This window comes from Ooceraea biroi, chromosome 2 (genome assembly GCF_003672135.1).
Source record: "Ooceraea biroi isolate clonal line C1 chromosome 2, Obir_v5.4, whole genome shotgun sequence".
NCBI lineage: Eukaryota > Metazoa > Arthropoda > Insecta > Hymenoptera > Formicidae > Ooceraea > Ooceraea biroi.
Genome location: NC_039507.1, coordinates 11,552,098 through 11,578,070, shown reverse-complemented (window position 1 = coordinate 11,578,070; position 25,973 = coordinate 11,552,098). Strand labels below are relative to the sequence as shown.

General features: G+C 32.0%; 1 protein-coding gene across 1 annotated transcript in view; it reads left to right on the top strand.

The window, feature by feature from the left end:
* The window catches only part of LOC105282753 (ets DNA-binding protein pokkuri), a 58,934-nt gene that overhangs the window by 29,522 nt on the left and 3,439 nt on the right, over positions 1 to 25,973 (top strand). Inside the window, exons 2-3 of the mRNA XM_011344977.3 lie at positions 24,229 to 24,479; positions 25,244 to 25,924. Coding sequence (XP_011343279.1) covers positions 24,257 to 24,479; positions 25,244 to 25,924 — 904 coding nt within the window. The 5' untranslated portion in view covers positions 24,229 to 24,256. The remainder of the gene's footprint in view (positions 1 to 24,228; positions 24,480 to 25,243; positions 25,925 to 25,973) is intronic.

Genomic DNA, 25,973 nt, shown 5'->3' with positions numbered 1-25,973 from the left:
TATTGGATTGACCGGAAAGTTCGTATGGATTTTCCAACAGATGTTCAACTAAATATGCGCTAACTTCAATACAATCTCAAGTACGCTCATATGTACATACATATGCTCGAAAAGGTGACACTTTAATACACGTTTATTGAGTAAGGTAATTGCAACCGAGTAAACAAGTGTTTTAGCAGTAATTTGAGAATGGAAGAAAATGATGTATTTTTCCCGACGCATAATGCTTTTTTATTACTAAAAGTAAAATTAAAAATAAAATAAAAGTAAAAATAAAAACAAGACAAACTAAACAAAAGATAGGAAAAGGAGATGCTGTTAGCAAACGAATGTGTCAGAAATGGTTTGCAAAATGGTTTCGTGCAAGAGAATTGGATCTTGAAGACGCTCCTTGTTCCGGTTGGCCAATCACTACGGATGTTGACTAACTCGTGGCTTTAGTTGATGTGGACCGGCAAATCACCACTCGGGAGATCGCAGAGGAACTCAACATTGGTCAATCAACTGTTTCCCAACATACATAAAAGCTGGGATTAATAAAGAAGCTGGATGTTTGGATGCCACATCAATTGAACGAAAAAAATTAATGGACCATATTTCTATCTGCGATTCACTGCTGAAAAGAAATGAAAATTACCCAGTTTTGAAAAGATTGATGACGAGCGGGGAGAAGTGGATCGTTTACAATAACGTAGTGCGAAAACATCGTGGAGCAGCGAAGTGAACCACCATTAACTACGTCACAGACCGATCTATTATACTTGCGAAGAAGTCATACTCTGCATCTGATAGGCTTGGAGGAGGCCCATTTGTATTATGAGCTTCTACCGAATAATCAAACAATTAATTCGGACAAATACTATTCCCAGATGAACCAATTAAAGACAGTAATCGATGAGAAACGTTCAGAATTGGTTAATAGAAAGAGTGTTATATTCCAACACGACAACGCCAAACCACATGTTTCTTTGCGGACCCAACGAAAATTATTGCAATTTAGCTGGGATGTCTTGTCTCATCCGTCGTATTCACTCAAGCTTACGCCATCTGATTTCCACTTATTCTGGTCGCTGCAGAACTCCCTCAGTGGTTTACAGTTTTATTCTTTAGAGGGTCTCAAAAATCATTTGGTCCAGTTCCTCGATAAAAATCAAGCATTCTGTCAATGGTATAATGGAGCCAGCTGTGAGCTGACAACAAATCATCGAAAAAAATTATGCATATATGGTTCAATAAGATTAATTCTTAATACAAATTTTGCTAAAAGAATCCGTATGAACGTTTTGGTCAACCTAATAGGTATCTATTTCTATACTTTGCAATATGTTTTCCGATAATAATGGCAATTAGTTTTTTAGAAATTTTTGTAAGAAAAGTATATGGATATCTTTAGTTTTTGTTTTAACTTGTATCATCAACTAAATCTATTCCAACTAAATCTATCAACTAAAGCTATTTAATCAAAGTATTATAATAAAAATACTTAAATTAAGTATAAATATAACACATAATCAGAGTAATGTACGATAACAAATTTTGCCTAAAAAATGAAAATTATGTTCTCAAGCATACTCACACAGATTATTTTAAAGAGTATTGGACCATTCAATGATCTAAAGAAAAAGAGGAGAAAGAAGGAAGGATGCGGAAAAGAATGTGAAAGAGGGAAAGAGAAACCGAGAAAAGACGAAGACTGTAAGGAGGCTGTTTCCCATGACGAGAAGCTGGTGCTTAGTGGCGAGGGTGAGCTGGGCTTTTTATCGACTTCCGGTCGGCGTTGCTTGCATGCACGTGCATCGGAGGTCTCGTGCTGTTCTCTTTGTAGCCGCCAGAGGTTCTCAGTGAATAGTTCAGTCTATAATACGTAACAGGTTGTCGATTTCCCGTTGCTCTGCAGACTGTCTGGCATTCTCAATGGTCCGCATTTCACTTGCAACTAAAAATAAATGGATATGCACGATAAGTTCGTAATAATTTGAGGCACCCAGAGTAGAGGAAATATATGCCAGATTTAATAACAAAATTGCAACATGAGAGGTACACGCATTTTTTAAACTTACGTTGTTTTCGATACATCTTTCGAGCATTATGAGTGATAATTAAAAACTTAGTTTTCAAAAATATTTATGCATTGGTTACATTGAATCAGTCAATTGATACTTTCGCGAGCTCTAACGATGAAACGATACATATGGAACATCTCTTGAGACGATGCGGATCTAGTTCCCGGACGTATCTACTTGAGGATCTTCAAAATGAGCGACGCAGCCGCTTGAGAGCAATATAACGCAATCGCTTCCGTCTTGTGCGAGATGCAAGGTACATGCAGGCGCAGCGTTTCTTTGCAAAGTTATTTCCATCATCAGAAAACGAAATAAAATAAATCGAAAAAACGTTGATACGAAGTCGCAAAATTTCCATAATTATAATTACGCGATAAAATTAGTAACTGCATTTATTATATAAGTCATACGATTCATTAAGAACCTGTTTGTAAAGTAAAGAATTATAATAGCACTTTTCAAAATATGATTAAAATCAGATTCTAGATTTCTTTATTATTGATATACTAAAATTCCGAAGTGTCAGTAATTTTTTAGCATTAACAAGATTGATTTTAACAATTTTAATCAAATGTATGAAATGGAAATATATTAATTCTGTATACAAATTCTCTATACGGATTTATTATTTATCGAAATTGTTTGCTATGCATATCGAAATACGACGCGTGCGAAATCGCCAACAGGTGTTACAGCGTAATCACCGGCATGTAATTTTATATGCCTACTAGCGATTGTACGTAATTGCACCGTAATTTACCGTGGTCATGGCATATGTGTTCAGCTACAAAGAAATCTGGAATTTATTACATGGTTAAACTTGATCCACGTCTTATTTTATATGGATGATCTTATATTGCTTAAGCCCGTTTTAGACTATGCAATATATTGCGCAAGATTTGACGCAATTTTTATTACTTGTTTGTTTATGATTAGTGCAAAGTTATATGATAATCGCCTCTGTATTACTCATTTTGTTATACATGTTCCTATTAATAAGCAAACTATTCCTATATAACTGATATGTTCCTCCATGTTTATGTTTGTACATATTGCTTATACAAGTGCATATTGCGCAAATCTTGCGTCAAATAAAATGTACAGTATAAAACAATATACTTTAACGGCAAGCAATTCTTGCAGCAAAAAATTGCTCAAGAAATTGCGTCAAATCTAGCACAATGTATTACATAGTCTAAAACGAGCTTTATATTGCTTGCGTTTGTGATTTGTATGGAGAAATATTATTTCTCTGCGGATATACACGCATGATCGTCTCGTCACCTTTATAACAAATTTCTAGTTTGGTCCTTCTTTCAAGAATACATTTGAATAGTCTTATAAACTATTCAATTGGATACATAAATGTGGTTTATATTCAAAGAGCAAAAATTTCTTTGTAACATTTAAAAAAAGAACTTTTTGTTTATGATAACTTTATAGTTCCAAACATTTCGTGTTTGCAAAGCTCAGTAAATATTTTACATATTTCATAATAATATTTTACATATTGTAAAATATTCTTATGAACATGGATATATACATCGAATTGTCATATAATAATATATTTGATTACATTAATATTTCTTGAATATATTAACGATATGGATTATTAATACAGTTACTATTTATATATCACTAAAAGTACTATTAAAAAATGTAAACTATATCGAAACACTAATTGAAAAAAAATACTCTATAATTACTAATATATCTTAATATGTTCTGTACAATATATTATAATTATACAGAAATAACAAATAATATGTTCTGTACAACATATTATAATTATACAGAAATAAGAAAATATTAAGTAGAACAATTTTTAATGCTTAAAAAAATTTAATACACTTTATCTTGACATCATAATAAATAAACAGGGATGAAAAGAATAAAAAATATTAAACGAAAATCTTTTTTTAACGTTTAGCAACTTTGCAAATGGATATAGCAAATGGATAAGGTTAAATAAGAATTGATTTTACGCAATTTATCTCGTAAAGAAAGGTTAAAAAGATTTTAATTCATGTCATTCTTTTGTGAAGCCAATAATTTTTCTTCGAGATAAACGTATTTCCAACTAGGTATATTTGACATGCTGATATTGGCAGACAGGTGATTGCAAACTGTTAGTGACATAAAAGAGAAAGAAGGAAATGAATTCGAAGGGAACGAAATGACGGTAAGAGCGCGGAGGGTCTTGAGAGAAAAGAAAGAGGAAGACGAAAGGAAGGCAAGGGGTAGTGGACGAGAGAGGGTCACTGACACGTCGTCGAGTCGAGTCAAGTCGTTTTATCGGTCGAACGCACAGTCCACATGGTTAAGCTACATCCACACTGTGCTAGTCCCTTTTCATATCGATATTCGATTGTTGGCGACTATCGTGACGTTTCAAAGCTGGCGAGTTGTCATCAGTTAATATGATGACGTCTCCTATATGCGCTTTAAATGCACAGTTTCAATAAAATATTAAATTCAATGTACAAATTTAATACAAAAGATACAATTACGTATACAGCAAAATGCACGTGCAAATAATATTTCCAAGTTTTCAATTAATAAAATCAAAAAACAAGAGCATAATAACATAATCTTGTGATATTGTGTCATTTTGATATCGATAATAACATCGATAATAATTTATAAACACAAATGTATTCAAAGATAGCGCGTAGCAAGCTCCATTGAGACATAGTTAGAGATGCACACATACATACCTAGCAAATATTCAAAAGTTATATATTTGGAAAACAAAGCCTTATATAAAACATTTTTATTCTCCATTTTTGACTTATTGTTTCTTATAAAGTCAAGCTCTTCTTGCTTTTACGATCAATTCTGAAACGCTCTGTATATCTTCATATGTATAAGAATCCCTTTGTAAAAAGTCAATTAGAAATTTCATAATAAATCTTACAATGAACTGATATAACTGACCTCGCTTTCTTTTATTTTTATTATTATTTGTTTACAAAAAATTTTCGAAACATATCGTGTGTAGTACATCGTGACGAGAAAAAAAAATTTAATGACGAATCTTTGAAATTTTGCGAACTGGAATCTTCGATTCGCACTTTAACGATTTTTATTTGACCTTAATGAAAATAAAGCATTATCGCTGATACAGCTTTATAGATTAGTACAGCTGAGCAATCAGTAAACTAAACTACAAATATTAACTTTCGATAATGTGATAATTAGTGATATTTGTGTCAAACGTAAACATACATATATTATGCAGACCTGCGTATTATTGTGGAATAAAAAGGAATAACATAAAGATAATAAAAAAGCAAAAGTTTTATACAGTGTAAAAAGATATTTACAATATTAATTTTTTGAACATTTTTAAAAATAATTTTCCTATTAAAAATTGCTTGTTTTACTTTTATTTTAGTTTTACTTTACTTTTTTATTTTTTATTTACTTAACTTTTTACTTAACTTTGTATATTTATTAGCTATTTTGATAATTTTATTTCTGATCAATTTTCTTTTATCGATTTGTATTTCTTAAAAAGTATGCTTTTGCAGAAATGATAGATAGATTGTTACAAAGGTTTCAAAATCTTATAAGTTGGCATTTCTGAGTCTTTTTCATTATATTCATAAATCATGGAATATCAATTTATATTGTCGTGTAAATTAAGAATATATTCGGTTGATCGGAAAGTCCGTGCGGATTTTCCGGTCAACCCAATATATTCATCAATAGTTACGATAGTCGTCAACATGATATTCAATTAAAGCGTGATCACATGTCAGGCAATCACGTGCGATTCAATTCCGTGTTGCCATGTTGGTGGTCGTAATCCTGATTTTTTCCAACATCCCTCCGCATTAGATTTTTTGCGATTCTTGGTCAGGGTTATCACTAGACGTCATAAGAGCGGCGCCATATTATTGCAAAAATCGCTCTTTATGAACACTATTATCTCATTTCATGTATCTTTCCTCATGAGAGCAACTGCATAAAGAGATGGAAAAGAATTTTATTGAAAATCTAGAACGAGTTTACGAACTTGTAAAATACAGAACAGATTATGTACACTATTTCAATCATTTCGCATTATATGATAAAATATGTTGAATGAAGGAAATAAGTGCATTATGATTTTATTTGAACGGTATATTAAAAATTTTAAAAACCATTCCATTATTAAAAACTAATAAATTTTTTAAGTATTCGCTAAATAAAATCGGTTTTTTATCACCTTAAAAATGCGATATTTTTCTTACTGATAAAAGCTTATCTGTGGCTTTGCTAATGTGCATTGCAAGCAGAATTAAATGCATATATACAGATGGAACATTGCTTCATTATGGAATATTTTGTGAATTATTGTTTGTAATAATGTAATATTATATAATAAACGCAATCATACACGTGTGTACATACACATACGCATACGCACACAAAGTTTTATTGGTGATGTTCAATCGCGACTGTTCATAAATGGGACACTCCTATTTTTATATATTTTTATATAAGAAGGCGCCAATTGAGTCTTTTTATGAACACTGTATAGTCACTATTGAATAGTATAGTAGAATACATTAATGTCTTCCGACTCTGATTATTGACAATTGAAGTCTAATGTCTCCCACTTTTAGTCCCTCCGCCTGCTCCAGTATCATAGTACGACTAGTATGGGCACTCTCTGCCGGCCCTTTGATCTTTTCGTTCTTGATAATATGATATTTCGCCATATTTTTAGATTAAAATCGAGCGCTTGATTCGTCAAACCATTTCACAGTCTCACTGATTTTACACTACTACACATCCAACAATTGTCTCATTGGTCACTCCCAAAAAAATGGTGATGCGCAGAAGGGATCGACGCAAAGTTAAACAAATGACAGAGTACCCATACTAGTTATACTATGCCAGCATTATGGCTGTAGCACACTAGTGGCTCGCGGCTGCGATTGCACGATTGCGAACAGAATCTACGATTGTGATTCTGATTCCTCCTCGACCAATCAGTAAGCAACAATCAGCGACTGTCATTACTGGTTGGTCGAGTAGAAATGGCAATCGCATCCGCAGGCGCGAATCGCTAGTGTGATACGGCCATTATATGACATCGTTTGATCTTCTGATATGAATTTATCGACTATTCCTTTTGAATCGAAAACAAATAATGTCTTCCTTTGGCTCTTCTGTATCCGCATTTTCTTTAACTTTTCTAAACTTCTGCCATTCCGCACTCTGCCATTTTCTGCAGAATGGCTCATATTGAAAACATTTTCGTTCGTTGAGAAATCATGTTTCGTCATCAGTTACGATGTTTTTCATAAAATCCGGATCAATATCAACCATTCTTAGCATGTCTTTGCAGTACTCCACTTTGGTGTCTTTTTGATCTCCGTCAGCGTGTGCGGTATGAAATGTGCACATATCTTCCTTTTCACTCATCAAATCGGCTTTGATGTGCTTTTAGGTACGCTCCTCCAGATGAATCTTTCAGGCATACAGTCTGAATCCTACCGTCAAAATCAAACATACCATCTAATCATTTGCATTGGAACGATCTAAATAATCACTATTTTCTATACTTATAGTACACACTTTTCATCATTTCGTATGTTTCGCTAATTGTTTTGTCAAGCTTAAAACAAAATTTAATAGTGGCTCTTTGTTCCAGAGTGTTTTTACAACAAGTATCAATAAGGTATTGTCACATTTAAGGTCAAAATTAATGACGCAGACATGCTAGCGTCTTGAAATTTTGGGTAGTCATAGCTGAAATGTTACATGTTATAACGCAATTACTTATTAAGAAATAATGCTGCAGGAAAGTGTTTAAAACTCAGTCGCGATGATCATTGACGTGATATAGAAGGAGATGCAAGCCTAACAATAAGAGTAGGGGGAAGACTTCATCTCTATTAATAACTGAAATCAGAAAGAAGTATTGTCTCCGTGTGCACTCGTTCGTATGTTAGAAAAAAATAATTAACACCAAATTCAAGCAATCGTGAATTAAACGAAAAGTTTAAAACACAGAACAGCAAATATTTAATAATTTGACTTGATGATGATAACTTTCAAATATAAAATGAGATGAAAGACTCGATATTATTGTAGATTACAGAACGTGCCTTTGTTGGCAAAGACATTTAAAAAAAAAAAGAGAAAATTACCTTTGATCGGAAGGAAGGTGAAATTTACTGAAGTAACTACTGCAGTCGATCTCCTTCTCTTATTAGTACAGTTGTTTTCAATGTGAGACATTGAATAATCGAGGCCTCTAAGGAATCTCGCAAATACGATAAATCTGTCAATAAGCACCGGCTGCACATTTGTGCGTCATTTCATTCTCGCGATCTTCGAAATTCCATCCAGCTATATCGATAATGCGTTCAATATTGAACGTCACGTTTCGTATCGTCAAATTTACCTGATTGTGTATACCGGAAAGGTGAGGAAAGAAATAATCTTCGTGATTGATTACTATATTTTCTAAACAAACGTTAAAATTTCAAAAAGACGTAATTTTAAATCGTGTATTCACATGGCGTATGTACGCGCATATAGTGTGTCCATCATATATTACTTAAATTGTTAGTAGATCTTTCAAAATATCTGATAATTTTATTTCAATAAAAAATGAGGAATAGTTTAGTGCGATTTCTCAATATTCGAAATTATTAAAGATTTAAGAATTATTTAAAATTAAACCTCAACCTCAAAATAAAATATTGTATTTATCAACTATATGTTTTATTAATTTCATTAATTAGTCCTACTTAAATCTCAGTTTTTAAAATTTAATATTAGGCATTTAAAATTTTAATGCACAATTTATTATAATTGAACAAGACTGTATGTTTATTATAATCTATATTTAATTAAAAAGATAATTTTTTAAATGGAGAATCGCCAGACTTTGCAAATGTTTCACGATCAATCAGTACTATTGATAATGCGCTATAATCTGTGGCAATATATCATATTATTACTCTTCACATGGAGTTGACACGTTCGCGGCCTGGAAACAGTGATAAAACTCTCGGTACGAATCGACCACGATCTTTCGATCACGAAGATTCGCTTCCGCTTCAAGGGCGATGTACGCGTAGCGCGCGCAATCACCTTCTATTTTACGTGAGGCACACGGGTGTGAGATAAGCACTCGTTGATAATGCACGTTCTCAAGACCTCTTATGCGTCAAACGCGTAAACACTTGGAAACGTATCTCGCGATTGCCGGAGTTTATTGAAGAATATCGAGCATTCCACGTCCGGTATGTTGAAAAATAAAATGTCGTTAACATATCAAGCTTTTCTTTCAATAGCAGAGATTATTCAAAAGTAATATTTTTTCAACGTTTCAACAAAATCGCATAATTGTTTTTTAATCTTTCATTGTATTATGTTTCGTCATATATATTACTTAAATTATGTTGAGTCACATGAATGTAATCTTTACATGCAGGAAATGGAACATATTATATAAGAAAAGGCTACGGAAGTTACCGCTTCTTGAGCAAAAAGGTTTCAACAACGATGGCAGATTATTTGTATTTCTGATTAGATAGAAAACACGCGTATCTGATTATCACTGCTGTACATTGTATGCATTCTACGCACGTTCTTTTAACCGTGGAACAATCGTAAGACAAAATTTATTTATAAACGAAAAAAAGAAATTGACACTAATTATGTTGATTATTTCTATCTCGATTGTGAGGTTTTTTGACGTCAAGAATCCATGAGAATCGCTGAGAAATCGTGGTCAAATTTAATCAAATTTGAATCCGGATTAAAAAATAGACCGAGAAATAATGCGAAAATTTTCACATCATTTCTCATGTAATTTTGGGCTGTTTAATAAATACGAATATTCCTTCTCATTGCAGACTTGGTATTTATATTTCATTGATTATGCTCTTGAAAAATCAATATAATAAATTTATAATATATTACTAGATGTCGAGACATTCGATATCTTTTTTCTTTGAAATTTGTTTTTTCACATTTACTATAATTATTTATCATAATTCTTTAATTCCTATTATTTAAAAACATAATATCATGTAATGTGCTCAATTTTTCTTCAATTTTTATAACTTATAAAAGTTTACTTTAAATCTCCCTCTCTCCCTCTCCCTTCCTCCCTCCCTCCCTCCCTCCCTCCCTCCCTCCCTCCCTCCCTCCCTCCCTCTCTCTCTCTCTCTCTCTCTCTCTCTCTCTCTCTCTCCAGCTCCAAATTTACTACACAGATAGTTTTATGGTGTAACAATACATTATGCCTTATACTTTCATCTCCCTTTGATCCATAAAAATGCCGCCAACAATTCATAAACGACGGTTTCTAACTGCATGTTTATCAGCACTTTTAAGGATAAAGCGTCCATCTTCGTCTAAATCTAAAAACACAGTTTTAAACAAAAATATTATTTTGTATCTCTTGCAGCAGTTTTATACCATACTTGATACGAACGACTTTAAGTGTGCCTAGAAGTACATTTATGTTTAATAGTGGTGCATTGGATAAGAACCGGAAGACAATTCCTGAATTTAATGAATTATTTAATTTAATTAATTTACTTACAAGTGTTATACAATTGATAGTAGTGTTATACAATTGATTTCATATATCAAATTATAATAATGTATACCGAGAATTATATAATATATTAAAGTACAAATGTACAAAAAATATACAAAATGTAAGTAAAATAATTAGAAATATATTTGACAAAATCAAAGATGTGATCAGAATTCAGCAAATAAATGCAATAAGTAATTATGGATTCAAGGGTTTTTCAGAATAGGATAGATGCACTTATTCCGACAAAGTTATCAATTAATTAAAAAATATGTTTATTTCGTGATTCCATTAATGGAAAAAAGATTTTCTCTTTCTGAAAGGAGAATGCCATTATATCAGCTTTTCAAGTCCTTATACAAAATATTTACTGTATACATATATTGTTTATTTTCGTACAGATTATCTTCGTAAATATTTATCAAGTTTATCAAAAAATAATGTTGTTTTTCTTTAAATTTTTTTCTCATTATTGTTCCATATATTAAAGTAAGAAATGTGTTGAAATGACATTGCTTGTTTTAAGCATATGTGCTTATTTCTGTTACATTACGTGCATTCAATCATAATTTTTTATAATTTTTATTATGTATATAAATAATAATTTTTTAAGTTTTCATTTATTGGAGAGCTGTTAGATTGTAACATATATTCGTCCCAGTTTTTTAGTGTTTTTAATAACGAAATAATAAATATTACAACTGATATTATAAAAACATTAACTTATCAGGATAAATATATGTTACAACTCAATAAAAACGTTAATGCTACGTGCGTGCGTCTATAAGGTTTACGGGTCAATCAGAACCGGATATCATTGATACGATTATACGGGTTTGACATTTTTCCTTTAAACTTCCCCGTTTCTAAAGATCTAAGAAAACGCTTGTATTCACTCTGACATTGTTGTACGAGTCTAGATAAAATATTTGCAGAAAAACGAAAGAAAAGATCAACAAAGGAGGATGGAGAATGCGGAAGAAGCAGAGTTAAGTAACATATATGCCGTACCTCCTACCAGTAGCGACCGCGTTCATGGCGCTTCTTGGGCGTTCGACTTCTCGGACTTTCTCCGGTTTATCTCGGTGGTGTTCGGAACGGTCTATCCTGAAACCAGAGCTAGCATATCCCCCGCGTAGAATATGCATTACGCACGAGTTACGCAGTCGCATGCGTAACTCGCAACGTACCTACATAATCATCAAGCGCGCTAATCATTCTTACTAATGATACGCGAAGATAACAATGCAAAATATTGTACATTTCTTTCTTTGTAATTGAGGATGTATAAATATATACGTGTAAGGTTTTTAAATTATCCTGTTAAATCACGTTCAACTTCTGTTAGAGAACGGGATATATATAATTCCCTGTTATTCTTTCAAAGAAATTAGACAAAATTTTGAAAATTTGGGAGAAATGGTGATGATATTGGTCAATGTTAATTAAAATATTTTAAATATCTAATAATGTTTAATATAACATGTCTACATAGAAAATATTTTGAACTCTAATTGAAATTCAATTCAATTTCTCTTAATCGCTTCTAATCGAAACATCTATGAAAATTCTGACACATATACATTTTGAAAATTTCAAATAGAAAATCTGGATACTAAATTTGAGGCTTTCTGGATAGATTATATCTTCTGCTTTTATTATTTTTCAAAGACTCGTTACTAGCTATTCTTTTACATTAAAGTTGAACAGAACTAATAAAGAAATATTAACAAATTGTAATAATATAACTGCTGTGTGCAGTGTTTACAACGTAATAGTTTCTGAATCATTTAGAAAATTTCTTTTTAATTAATTGCTTCAACAAAGACATTATTGTTACGAACTGAGATTAAATATGAACAATGAAAATATAAATAGTATCATATTTCATTATCACAAAATGTAAATTTTGGATAATGGATATATAGATCTAATAGATATAGCTTAACAGTCCATAATTTGTTGCACTTTGATGTTTTGCACGTACAGTATTAGACCATTTATTTGTCAATGTGCTGAATACTTACTATCAACTAATCTTTCTTTACACACAAAGTATTAGTTTACATCAATGTTCGCGCGAATTATGATATCTAGTGCTTTTTTATATTATGAATGAATATAAAAAGCAAACAGAGATTTCCAATTAAATTTTGTTTTAAAGCAGATCTTTCTACTATAGAAGTTCTAGAAATGGTGTAAAAAACCTATAGAAATAAAGTTCTAATCTGATCTAACATCTTTAGCTGATGTCCAGACAGAATGTCTGTGTATGTACAATTTTGTGATAGAAAGAAAGCTGAGAAAATAGAAAAACATGACAAAAGAAGTGGCTGTCACACATAGACTCAAACTTAGGAATACATTGCCAATCACATCGCGAATAATAACGGATGTTTTAAATCCATTAATATCGTCATTATTCATGTTCTGAGTGAAGATTTGGGAAATAAATTGTGCGCGTATTTTACATGCTTTGATAGCTAAGCAAAAAGAAAATTGAGTCATGTCTTGCCAGGACATTATTCGCAAATAGCAAATACAAACGAAAATTATAATACAAAAAAGATGAGATAAAATATTATTGTGTATGTATTTGGTATTTCACCCAAAGTCCAAGAATAAAATGATAGAAATCTGAATGGGTTCACTGCAAAACATGTCCACTTTAACTATAACGGAAAAAAAGTCATTTTTTTCCGTTTTAACTTGTAAGTGTGAAATTAAAGCGGAATCATATATATATATATATATATATATATATATACTGCTGCCATATTGCGAGTTGCCATAGTTACGTTATTTTCGTCCGCTTTCAATATGTATGACCGAAATCGTAACCGATGATCACATCCTTTATAATATCCGTTATAATGCTAGATTATTACCAGTCCTATTTATATAAAGGATTTTAATATAATCCTTTATATAAATAGGACTGGTAATAATCTAGCATTATAACGGATATTATAAAGGATGTGATCATCGGTTACGATTTCGGTCATACATATTTAAAGCGGACGAAAATAACGTAACTATGACAACTCGCAATGATTCCGCTTTAATTTCACACTTACAAATTAAAGCAGAAAAAATGACTTTTTTTCCGTTATAGTTTCGCGGAATTTAAAGTGGACATGTTTTGCAGTGTTCATGAGACATCTTACAGACCAAAAAACTTCAGATTTCAAAAGTCATACATGAAAACGTTGCTAATTTCTTTTGGCACTCAAAGCGAGATGCACAAAGAATTTGTAGCGGAAAAAGGAGAACGATAAATATGGAGTTTAGAAAAGTTGAAAATTGTTTCCACGCATTTAATATTCATATTTGTTTTACCACATTACGATTCCGAGTTGTTTCCTGTTTCACGCAAATGTATTCATTTACAAAACAGCAAATATGCGTCCATTATATCCATTTTTCGAAAAAAAGTTTACTCTTTATTACTCTCCTTACTCATCCTACCACTTTTATCCTTTCCGTATTATATTTTATTTCTCAACCTAAAATAAAAACTGAAAAGACATCAACTTCCAGTTATTCAAAACCTGTAACTGATGGCTAAAGGACAATCAAATAAATAGAATTTTTTGCTCCAAAAAAACTGCACCATTGCGCTAAAACCTGCCAACGCGGATTATATTTCAAATAATAAATATATTTTATCTTTCTCTTATCGTACAAAGAAGAAAAAGTAGTAGATGAAATATTTTTCTGCTATATGACTGTACAACTGTACGAGTCGTTAAGAGACGGGTCAGTGACGTCATCAGCGTTAAAACGCCGGAATGCGTCTGCACTGCGCACAAACGCGTTTCCTTATTGCGGTTTATCTTCGTGTAATCTCGCTTGAGAGATTACCTCAATAGTCTGATTTCACGAGAAATGGAAGTTGCCGTGTGAAAACTGCGAACCTTTGACAAATTCCGGAAAACGCAGTAACAGAAATTTTGAAAATTCCCTTCGAATTTTCTTGGAAATTTTTGATCTTGGACTTTCAAGTAAATGACAATACAAGCTGTGCAGCAGAATAATTAAAGACACAATTCTATATTAGACAAAATGAACGAAAAGTGTATTTGCGACAACGAAAGAAAAAAAGCAAATGACTTAACTATAAAAAAAAGATTAAGAAAATAAACACAGCTTGAACCAGGTGATAACTTGACAAAAAAAAACTATAGAAATTAGAAAAAAGAAAGACAAAGAAATTACTTTCTTAGATAACGCAAGGAAGTAGTAGCGACAATCCTGGTTAGAAGATATCTCTTTTTCACACTTACAGTTATAATAGATGAAATATGATAACATAGATAACATAGAGTAATATAACATATGATAACATAGAATAACATCTTAATAGAGATTGAGCATATTAATATCTATAAATATTTCAAGAAAAACCAAAACGAAATGTTAGGAACTATCAACAATATGTTATTATCTGCAGAACAATATTAATCACGAATTAGAGAGGGAGAAGGGAGGGAAGAGAGAGAAATCAATTACTATAATAGATAGAAGAAGTACTGACACTTAAAACTATGTTACAACGTATTAAGTCTATCTCGTACAAATCATCACAAAATTGTCAGTATCGTCATCACAACTGTCAACTGCCATTACAAAACGGAAAATAACATAAAAAACAGGAAAACATAAACATAACTTTAAATGAATAATACATTGAAGCGATAATGAGAAACTCCTAGTAAAAATACTGAGAACAAAAACAGTAAATACTTAAAAGAGAATATATTTTTCTTCATTTTAGAAATAACTTATCAACATAAAAAGATAAATCCTGATTCGATCACTATCGAGGATCTTTCTTCTTTCTCCTTTCGCAAAATGGATCGATCTTTTTATACACATTGTCTTGTATATTCTTTTATATTTTTATGTACGAAGGTCATTCAATAAATAAAGAGACAAACACCTGTACTGCAAAACTCGTTTCTTTACTTATTGAATGATTTTTGTACGTCATGTATTTATATAAAATTGTGTAAACATGTGTGCACACATACAATATATAAAAATGCAAACGTCACTATCACAACCATATGAACATATATTGTTTATATATTACATATTATTTTTAATGAATGAATAAGATAAATTTTGTTACTATATAACATTTCACAAATGTTATTGTAAAATAAAATCGTTGAACACACACACACACACACACACTCTCTCTCTCTCTCTCTGTAAATATAAAATAAATACAAAATAAAAAATAGGTCATATAAAGAAATATAGAGTACAAGATGAAATAATTTTTATTTAAAAAAATGTAATCTTTTGTTGGTGTGAGATATTTCTAGATATTTAGCATTTTTTTCTTTTTACTCGTATGTAATTCTTCATACTCTTCGATAAGCATCATGTATAATTAAACTCTTGCTTTTCGAATAATAGTTTAATTGAAGCAGTTATGTTATCAACAATTACCAAATGTCAAAAGTATATCTCACGCTGAGAACATGATAAACGAACATTAGGCATTAATTATGTTAAATTATCGATATATGTGCTCGATCATTGTAACGAACAATCACAACATAATGAATGTAATGTGAGTCAACATCATCGCTCAGTATCATAAACTAACGTACATTATATCATACAATTATTTGGATAATGCAAAGTGCGAGTTTTAATTCGCACCAAATTCCATTGGCTACTCACAATGATACACATAGATGGATTTTTTTTTAATGCTAAAACAGTAATGCAATTCGTTTTTATGTATCTAATAATTCATGCATTAAGCTACCCAGATAGCAGAGAGAGTTCAAAAAGAATTCATTTGTCATGTCACCAATTCTGAGTTCATTTTCAGATGCAAAAAGAGTTCTTAGAATTCTTTTGAATTCTTTTTGCATCTGAAAATGAACTCAGAATTGGTGACATACAAGTGAATTCTTTTTGAACTCTCTCTGCTATCTGGGTAATCAGAAAGTCCATGCAGACCTTTTAAGCACAATCCAAATGCAAAACTTTGTATTAAGAATTAGTACAAAGTTTTATGTTTAAATTTTGATACACAATGGTAATTATTTGGTTGATGAATAGTTTTTTTTCTACTTAATGCAATAAAGTAAAATGTAACTCAAAAATAAAAAAAAAACTTTTAATTGACCAAATATTACGCTCACTGCAAAAAACAGCGCGCTTATCTGCCAATCTTTTTTATTTAATATCTCAAAGTTTTACGTGATTGTTTGCAAAATACAGAACTTTATTATTCAACTCAATCTGCTCTACCTCTCCCAAAGCAATGATATATATTTATTACCAAATATTCTGTATAAATCTGCAAATCATATCTTAATTGCATATCATAAAGATTAGTTGCGTTTTATTACATGTATATATCACGTTATACACAATCCTGATTTACCCTATTTCTTTTTCATTATACGAATCCATATTAGGCGAAGCCTAATGTTATATAGGAATTTATTGTACTGTGTTGTTGAAGACAAACTGTTAAATGATACGTTCAAATTTCCTTGAAATTACATGATTTCAGTCATACTTCTGGTTCAAGAGTTTATCGTTTATCATTTGTTTAAAATGTATACACAGCCTAAACTTCCGACATCACAGAGGTATATGAATCGAAAGAGATCTGAATTATCATCGAAAAATTAGTTAATATTGAGTTGACAATGAATTACATGCAAGATATGACACGAGAGAGAAATTTGTACTCGCACATGCTATCTTAACGAATCGCACATGTCGTTTCTTCACGCGCAGATTACATAACCAGCAATCGTCTACGTGTACATTCCAGTAGGCCGATATGAATAGGACTTAACGAACTTCTGATATTAAGGAAAACATGCAGCGATCGATGAAGAGAAATGATGATAATGATGAGTGGCGGGCGAAAAGGGACGATGATATGAGACAAAATGAATATGGCTAGATCTAATCATAAATCTTAGCAGACTCATCTGCTGACCGATTACAATTTCGAAACACGCGTGTGGAGATAAAATTGTTGCGTGTAAGAGAATCGATCTTTTACACCTTTTCGCTGAACATGTTTCTTTTTTTCGATCAACTATTTCGATGTATAATTAATTAACTGCACCAACATATAAATTGTAGTGTTCCGTAAGCAAGTATTCTTATTTCAACTTTACAATAGATTCGATTTAAACTCAATGCAGGAAGAAGCTATCAAGATGCATCAAGAGACACGGTAGTGTCTCGCGCCAAGTTCATATGCAAGCGAAGAAGCGAATAACAAGACCAAGATTATGAATATCTACATATGTAAAACCTTTAGTTGGACGGGGCATCATTATCATATCTTTATAACTGTTGGAACAATAGATTTTTAAATAGACTTAACTGATAGACCGAAATCGATATTAGAAAATATTTTCATTTTATCTTACGTACACTATGAGAGATATTTCATTGCAAAAAACGAAATAGCTATTTTATAATTTCATGTTTTCAAAATTTAAAAATGTCATCGCCTAGCAGAATGTACAGTTCGAGCCTTTTGATTCTAGAACGCAATATTGACTACGATAATGACTATAATGATAGTAGATGCTATGAACAGTCCTCCGCAAGTTAAATAAAATTCTTTGGCCTTTCTTTGCAAAAGCAATAGTATCAATTTTTATTCAATTAACTAAAGAGATCAGATGTTTATATGACATGACACGCATGAAGTGTGACTGTGAATACGCAAAATTTGATTATCATCGTATATATCAACATATTAAGATCAACATATTATCTGATATCTCTATAAAACTACCTTTTCGAAAAAAGATAAAAAAGTACACCAAATACACGCTGCGAATTATTTAAATCCATTCTAAAAAAACTAAATGTAAATAAATTTTTACCAAAAAAAATATATTTAATTCAGAAAACTTGGCAGTGCTAATTTCGAGTATCTATTTAAACTGTAATAAAAGAGTAATATTAATTTCATTTAAATGTTAAAATAGAGAAAAAAGAAAGAGCAAAGAGGACCAAGGCCGGTATTCATAGTCGGATCTTATATTTAAGACCGTCTTAAGTGTATCTTCAGATACTCCGGAGCCAATGAAATGATCTATACAACATCTGCAGATAAACTTAAGACGGTCTTAAATATAAGATCCGACTATGAATACCGGCCTAAGAAAATGATTAAGGCTCCTGGGTTGTCGCCGCGGCCATCTTGAATCATGACGTCAGAGGCGAGAAATGACACGCTGAGAATCCTTGCGTGCCATTTCCAAATAAAAAAGAATATTCGCATAAAATAACACTTTAGCATACTTCTAAAAGTAATAGTCCGAAACTAACCTTTTCTGTTAACAGTCAATCAATAGTCGTAAAATGACTGTGATATGAGACTTGGTCATGCGGAATGACTGCGCATGTGCAAGACTATTTTCATATCACAGTCATTTTACGACTATTGATTGACTATTAACAGAAAAGGTTAGTTTCCAGACTATTCTAGAAGTATGCTAAAGCGATCTAAAGTGTTGTTTTATGCGAATATCTTTTTATTTGGAAATGGCACGAAAGAATTCTCAGCGTGTCATTTCTCGCGTCTAACGTTATTCAAGATGGTCTCGGTGACAACCCAGGAGCCTTAATCCGCAAAATTAGTTACCATTGTGACAATTTACATTATATAAGTTACATGTTATTTTATTTAAGAACGTCAAGCCTTTGCATGAAATACTTTTTTAAGTAGTAAACATTAATAATGATTCACAAAAAGTGAATAAAAAATATGTATCATACAAAGTATATATAGCATTGCTGTTTATAACACATTAAATTTTATTTTATATACATTTCCTAGAGTTTTCATAAACTATACTTAAAATTTCTTTTATCTCACAACTGCATTATTGGATCCAAGAGAATATAATATTGTACTATAGTAATGATTGATATTAGTTATTATTATATTATTTAAATCTTAATTTTTTATAAAGAATTAAAATGTTGTATACATTTGCTGATAAATTCAGAGTAGTAGTAGTCTTTGAACAGTACATAAAACCAATATTATTTCATCAAACAAGTATAACATGATGATACAATTTTCGCGAAGACCATTCTTGGATTCATGTCCAAATTTTAAATAATGAAAACCTTCAAATAACTTTTAATCAACCGGGCAGCAAAACCTCATTAACTAAAAGAAATACTTAGATATAAAGCCACTAACACACTCATGATATTTAAGAAGGTGAGAAGAGGGGAAGAGAAACCGAAGAAGACCAGGATTTCCTGGTGCGAAACAACGGCACATCGACCTTCGCATGCCAAGGTTCCACCCTCCTTTCCTTGGCGCTCTCTCTCTCTCTCTCTCTCTCTCTCTCTCTCTCTCTCTCTCTCTCTCTCTCTCCCTCCCCTCCCCCTCCCTCTTTTCTTTCACTCTCTTACTTCTCATGAGTGAACTCTATGCTGCATTATGCCGCTGAGGAGTTTCCTCCAATAATTTTTCAAAGTGTCATGAAGAAGAATCCCGTTGGAAATATGCCGGAACCCGTTCGTCGAACTGTTAACGAAAAGTGTTAAGTATCGAACTGAGTTTCCTCTTTATTCATTTCGCATTTGATAACTCTTCATTTTCAAAACTTTATTTATATTTTCATTATATTTTCAGTATTTTTATTTTAATCTTTATAATATTTTATAAATTAATATGATTATTAATATGATTGATAGATAGTAAAAAGAAAGGAAAAAGATTAAGAAGGATGAATTGAAAGATCATTACATGATACATATTCTATATTTATGAATTATTATAAATATATAAATATACAAAGTAGAGATATATTTTCTCTTCTAACAAGAAACGTGTCATCTTATAACAAAGGATGTTTGGTTTTGGATAAATGTTCTTAAAACCATATAGATATATAAATAAAGATATTAAATCATAGATCTATTAAAAAACATTTCAACTAAGTTTTTTAGTTTTGCTATAATAATTTATAACTGTGTATTCTCATTTTTAAATAACTAGTACAACACAGGCGCGCGCTATTTTATTTTTCATTATTAATAATGTTTTCGAATAATAATATCTTATATCTATTATTTATTATATGCACAATTATCACACTCTACCAAATTGTTAACCTCCACGCGAAGACAGCCGCGCGATGGTAATCTAAACTGAACATAACGCACAACGCGAATCGAGATAACCAATCAGCGTCGCGAAAAAGAGGCAACAATGAATTCGATTTGATTTAACACGGCTTTTTTAAGAGTGGATACAATATTTTTTAAGGTATCCTCACTTCTATTATTTCTACAACCTTAAAATTTAATTAGAACAAAAATAAAAAACATTTAATACTAAATTCATTTATTGAAAAGAATTTGACTTCACCCGTTATTATTATTAATATGTATGTAGATTTTTACAACATATCTATTAACTTGATTTAACTTTATTGCCAAAATTATTTTTACATCGCTCGTGTATTCGTACATTAAATGTACTTTTATTATTTATATATCTTTTATATCTTTTATATCTTGTAGCTCGTTCAATAATAAGTATGTAATAATGTTTAAAAGACATGAAATAATCGTTTAAATTAAATAAGAAACAGAAATATAATTTAAAAAGATAAGAGCAAAGATGTTTATCATGTAAAAGATTTTATCTTTTATTTCTTCGTTTCTTACATATGTAAATATACGTGCATTTTCATGTTACAATTTTCAAATATTAAAGAACAAATTTATATGTTCTATCGTTTCAGTTCTTATAAAAAGATCATAATATTGAGATGTTTGAAAAGAAATATTTTATATATAGTAATTACTTATACTTACCAGATATATCTAGTGATAAAAATATATGATCCTGTATCCTATATGTATATGTGTGCGTATGCGTGTGTATGTGTGCATGCATGCGTCGTACATGGTGCGTGCCTACACGTGACATATACGTGTACACGCATATTATTGTAACTTTTATCAAGAGACACGGTAGTGTCTCGCGCTAAGTGCACTCGCGAAGCGATGCATTGAGCAACGAACCGTCCAGTGTATATATGTATACGCGAAGCAACTAGTTGGCACACCATCAATTATCAGATTTCAGTAACGGCTAAATGGATTAATTTCGTAATAGGCTTAATCGATAGCTGTGGTTCACTTTACATAAGAAAATTGTTCTTATTTTTACTTTACGTGCTCTACAAATGGAATTTGATACAAATTCCAAAAATGAAAAATTTTATAGTACTAGTACAACACAGGCGCGCGCTATTTTATTTTCCAATATTAATAATGTTTTCGAATAATAATATCTTATATCTATTATTTATTATATGCACAATTATCACACTCTACCAAATTGTTAACCTCCACGCGAAGACAAGCCGCGCGATGGTAATCTAAACTGAACATAACGCACAACGCGAATCGAGATAACCAATCAGCGTCGCGGAAAAGCCTTTTTCTTGAAAAGTCAGTTTTTATTGATCTTAGTAACCGACACACAAATTTTATAAAATTGCGTAATCTTGATTTTAACAGACGTCTTGATAAGATCGAATTATTCTTGCTAAAATGATGTAATGTTTTCATAACTAATACCAATTATAATACTTAAAAAGAACGTGTCAAGTTTCTAGAAGCAATTAAATAAATCGATTTTGAAATAAGTAGCAAAATTCGTTTCGTGCAGAAATTAATTCGTTGGCGAAACGCACACTGCAAGAAGTTTCTCTTTAACATGTCTTGAATCTTCGTCGAGTCGACGTCGGGAACGGAAATAGCTTCACCGATGTCGATGGAAATACGTTATGTAAATCCGTGTTTCCTGCTAGCATTCATTCTCATGTCTCCACATTCTATGCTAATAGCTGATGAACGTCTGTTGGTGAACCGGTTGTCAAGAGAGAAAGAGAGAGAGAGAAAGAGAGAGAAATGGAGGTGGTGAAGAAGAAGTGAAAGGAGATACAGAGGAAGACTGGAGAGAGAAGGGATTCAAGAGAGGACAACATTTAGGAATGTAAGAGCAATACGTTGCAGTGCTTCCTTCTTCAAATTGAACAAACCTCATGCGTACGCATTTTCCATTCATGTTGGTAAAAGGAAGCCAATCTGTAATTGTGAAACGGCTGCTCTTCATCTCCTGTCATTGCTGTCATATCGATGAATGATTGTTATTAGAGTCATCGGCTTTGAGCTTTGTTCGTTGACTGTGATTTTAAAAATATAAGAAAATAGGTGCATTTTTGGCATTTGATGAATTTTTATTATTGAAAAGATAAAATTGCCATACAAGCAAAAAAGATATGTATTGTTTATGGAAAAGATGCTGTAGATAAAAGTAATGCTCAAAGAAGTATTTTGTTATTTCACCTTATGTTGATTTTAACTGCGAAGATTGGGAATATGAGCAGATTTTGCACTGTTGTTGAAAGCTCAAATCGAGACTTATTGTTAGTAATCAGTATTATACAGGAGATAGATTTAAAATATTGAATAATACCATATCTGATTATTTGTTTAGCTACGTGAATACGTAATATGATATTTGCGTGCTGAGTTACGTACGATTTGAGTGAGAAAAAGTTATTAAACATCTTTTCTATCTCCGATGTATTCCACAATCGCGAAGTAAATAATTTGTATTTTAAACGAATGGTTAGAGATAATAAAAAAGGCTGACAAGAGCAAGATAAGGTACTATTAACCGCCCGAAAGTTCTATCCGAAGATCTTCCTTTGCGTGTAGTGAAATTTGAAGGAACTCATCAATCTGCTTGATAGGAACAATATGAGTTGCTATCAAACTACCAAACGGTCAATTTGAATAAATACTGCTTCCATTGGGCAACCAATTGAAGACAACGAGTGAGGTATGAGTGGGCCAAAACATTGTGTTTCATCACAATGATGCCTAGTTTCAATTTTCTTACGGTATCTTTGGTATTAGTATTTTCACACATCTGATAAAAATTGTTCTTTTGGAGTGTTTCATGCCATCTATCATATTGATTTGCTTAAAAACATCTAACAATTTTTTTCTCCAGAAAGATCAGAAATTCTGCAAGGATAAAATTAAATGAAGTTGTCTGAAAGATGACAAAAAAAAAATGGTCAATGCATTATTGAATAAAATTGTATCTATTATAAAAATATCTTCAAATTTTTCTAAAAGTCTCTAAAAAGTCTATAAAAGATTTTGGAACAATCTAATACTTGCCAAGTTGAAAACATTGTGCACACAGTGGTATTTAATAAAATTGTAATTAATTAATTGGTTGATATTTGTATGAAGGAGATAATATTAGTTATACTTTGTTGCTCTCACTCCATCCTCACTTCAATCATTAAATGATAAAAATATATTTATAACATATTAATATTAAAATTATATTATCAAAATACCTGATTTGTACATATATATATATATATATATATATATATATATATATTGTGTGCGTGTGCGTGTACGCGCTTGTATGTGATATATATAATTAAGTTTTATTTATTATGGACATTCGCACAAATAATATAATAATATTCTTTCAAATTGAACTGATTAATAAATCTGAATACTTTCTCTTTGCAGAAGTCGCTGGTAAATCTAAGAACGTGTTATGAAATTGCTGCCAACGATTCCGCTACCGCAGCTACCACCGGTTTCCGCCACGGGCGGAATGACCGGAATGGATTCTCGGCTGCCAAGTATATCGTTGCCTTTCAGTACGACAGAATTACTTTGGCGAGCCCAGTATGGGCCATCGATGGGCTTCCCACCCACAACGCACGCCCCACCTAATTCGCTTCTAGATTTCAAGACTCATTTGCCAGCAAGTTTAGGTATAAACATTCACATCAGATAATAATACGTCCTCTATAAATATTTAAATTAATAGTTTCGTTTCGTGATTCATTTTTTAAAACCACGATAAAATATTTTGAATAAAAATAATTTAAAGACATTGTTATTAGTACGTTGTTAGTATGTTATTCGTATATTAATACTTATTTTTATGTAAAATTCTAATATGTAAAATATTTTTTTATATTTCATTTTTTTCTATACTTTAATTAACTGTATGCTCGGTTACAAAAGGATTGCAACACTTCTTTTATTTTTACAAAGTAACTGACTTTACAAAATAACTGTTAAAAACTATTAAAAACTAATGGAATTAGCTTGCCCTCTACTACTATTTAAAAATAGTAAAAGGCCGGAAGTATCATTAAGAATTTTCAGAAATTGTAGAATTCCTTCAAAAACTAGAATTACATTGTAAACCTGATATTTTTTAAAATTTGAGATGCCTCGACAAGTCAGCATATCATATTTTTCAGAAGTCATTTTTTAGGCATCCAAAAACAATTGTTAATACATTTTCAAATTTTTAAAATTGGTATATGCATGCAACGATACGTGTTTACTAATTTACTATGATATACTTGTTTTATTTATTTGTTTCATTAACTTTATATAATTTATATATCAGAGAGACGAGTTAATTAAACATGTATAAATATATACATACATAAGTAGATAACGTATTGTAGATGATTTAATTGAATTACGTATAATGGCACTATGGCACTTTTTCCGCTTTCAGCATCTGATCCGAGATTGTGGTCGCGGGAGGATGTGGCGTCGTTTTTGCGATGGGCCGAACGAGAATTTGATCTGCCGTCGTTCGACATGGATGTTTTCCAGATGAATGGCAAAGCCTTGTGTCTCTTGACGAAGGCCGACCTGGGCGAAAGATGTCCGGGAGCCGGCGATGTGCTGCACAACGTGCTGACGATGCTAGTACGTGATTTCAATCAGTTGCAAAGATGTCTACCAAGTAGCCCAGTTACACCGACCAGGCCATCCGCCGCAGTGTATCCGTTAAGTCCGCATTCGCATCCGCCCACACCCACATGGACAGAGGCCCCATATGCTCAGAATCTCGCCTCCCTAATGTCAGCTAACTCGGTGACGCTGTCACCGGCGCCGTCTGTGGATAGTCAATCGGGCTCACCCAGCCACGCAACTGACGTGAATCAGACACAGGTCTACAAGAGCGATTCAGATGAGGACAATCATCAAGTTCCGGGCGGTGGTAGCGGTAGCCCGCCAGCTACACCAACTGCCCTCACGGCGCAGAGGCTCAGCGAAGTGAGCGTCAAAGACCAGCCAAGTCCAACATTACCATCACAGTTGATGCCGTTGACGCCCGGCGCTTTCCGGTCAACTACTGCCAGCGCAGCCAGAGAGTTCTTTCCCAGCGATTCCCCGGAACCCAACACTAGTTAGTATCTGCGATTACGGACGGTTTCGGCCGTCGTAAATATGATTGA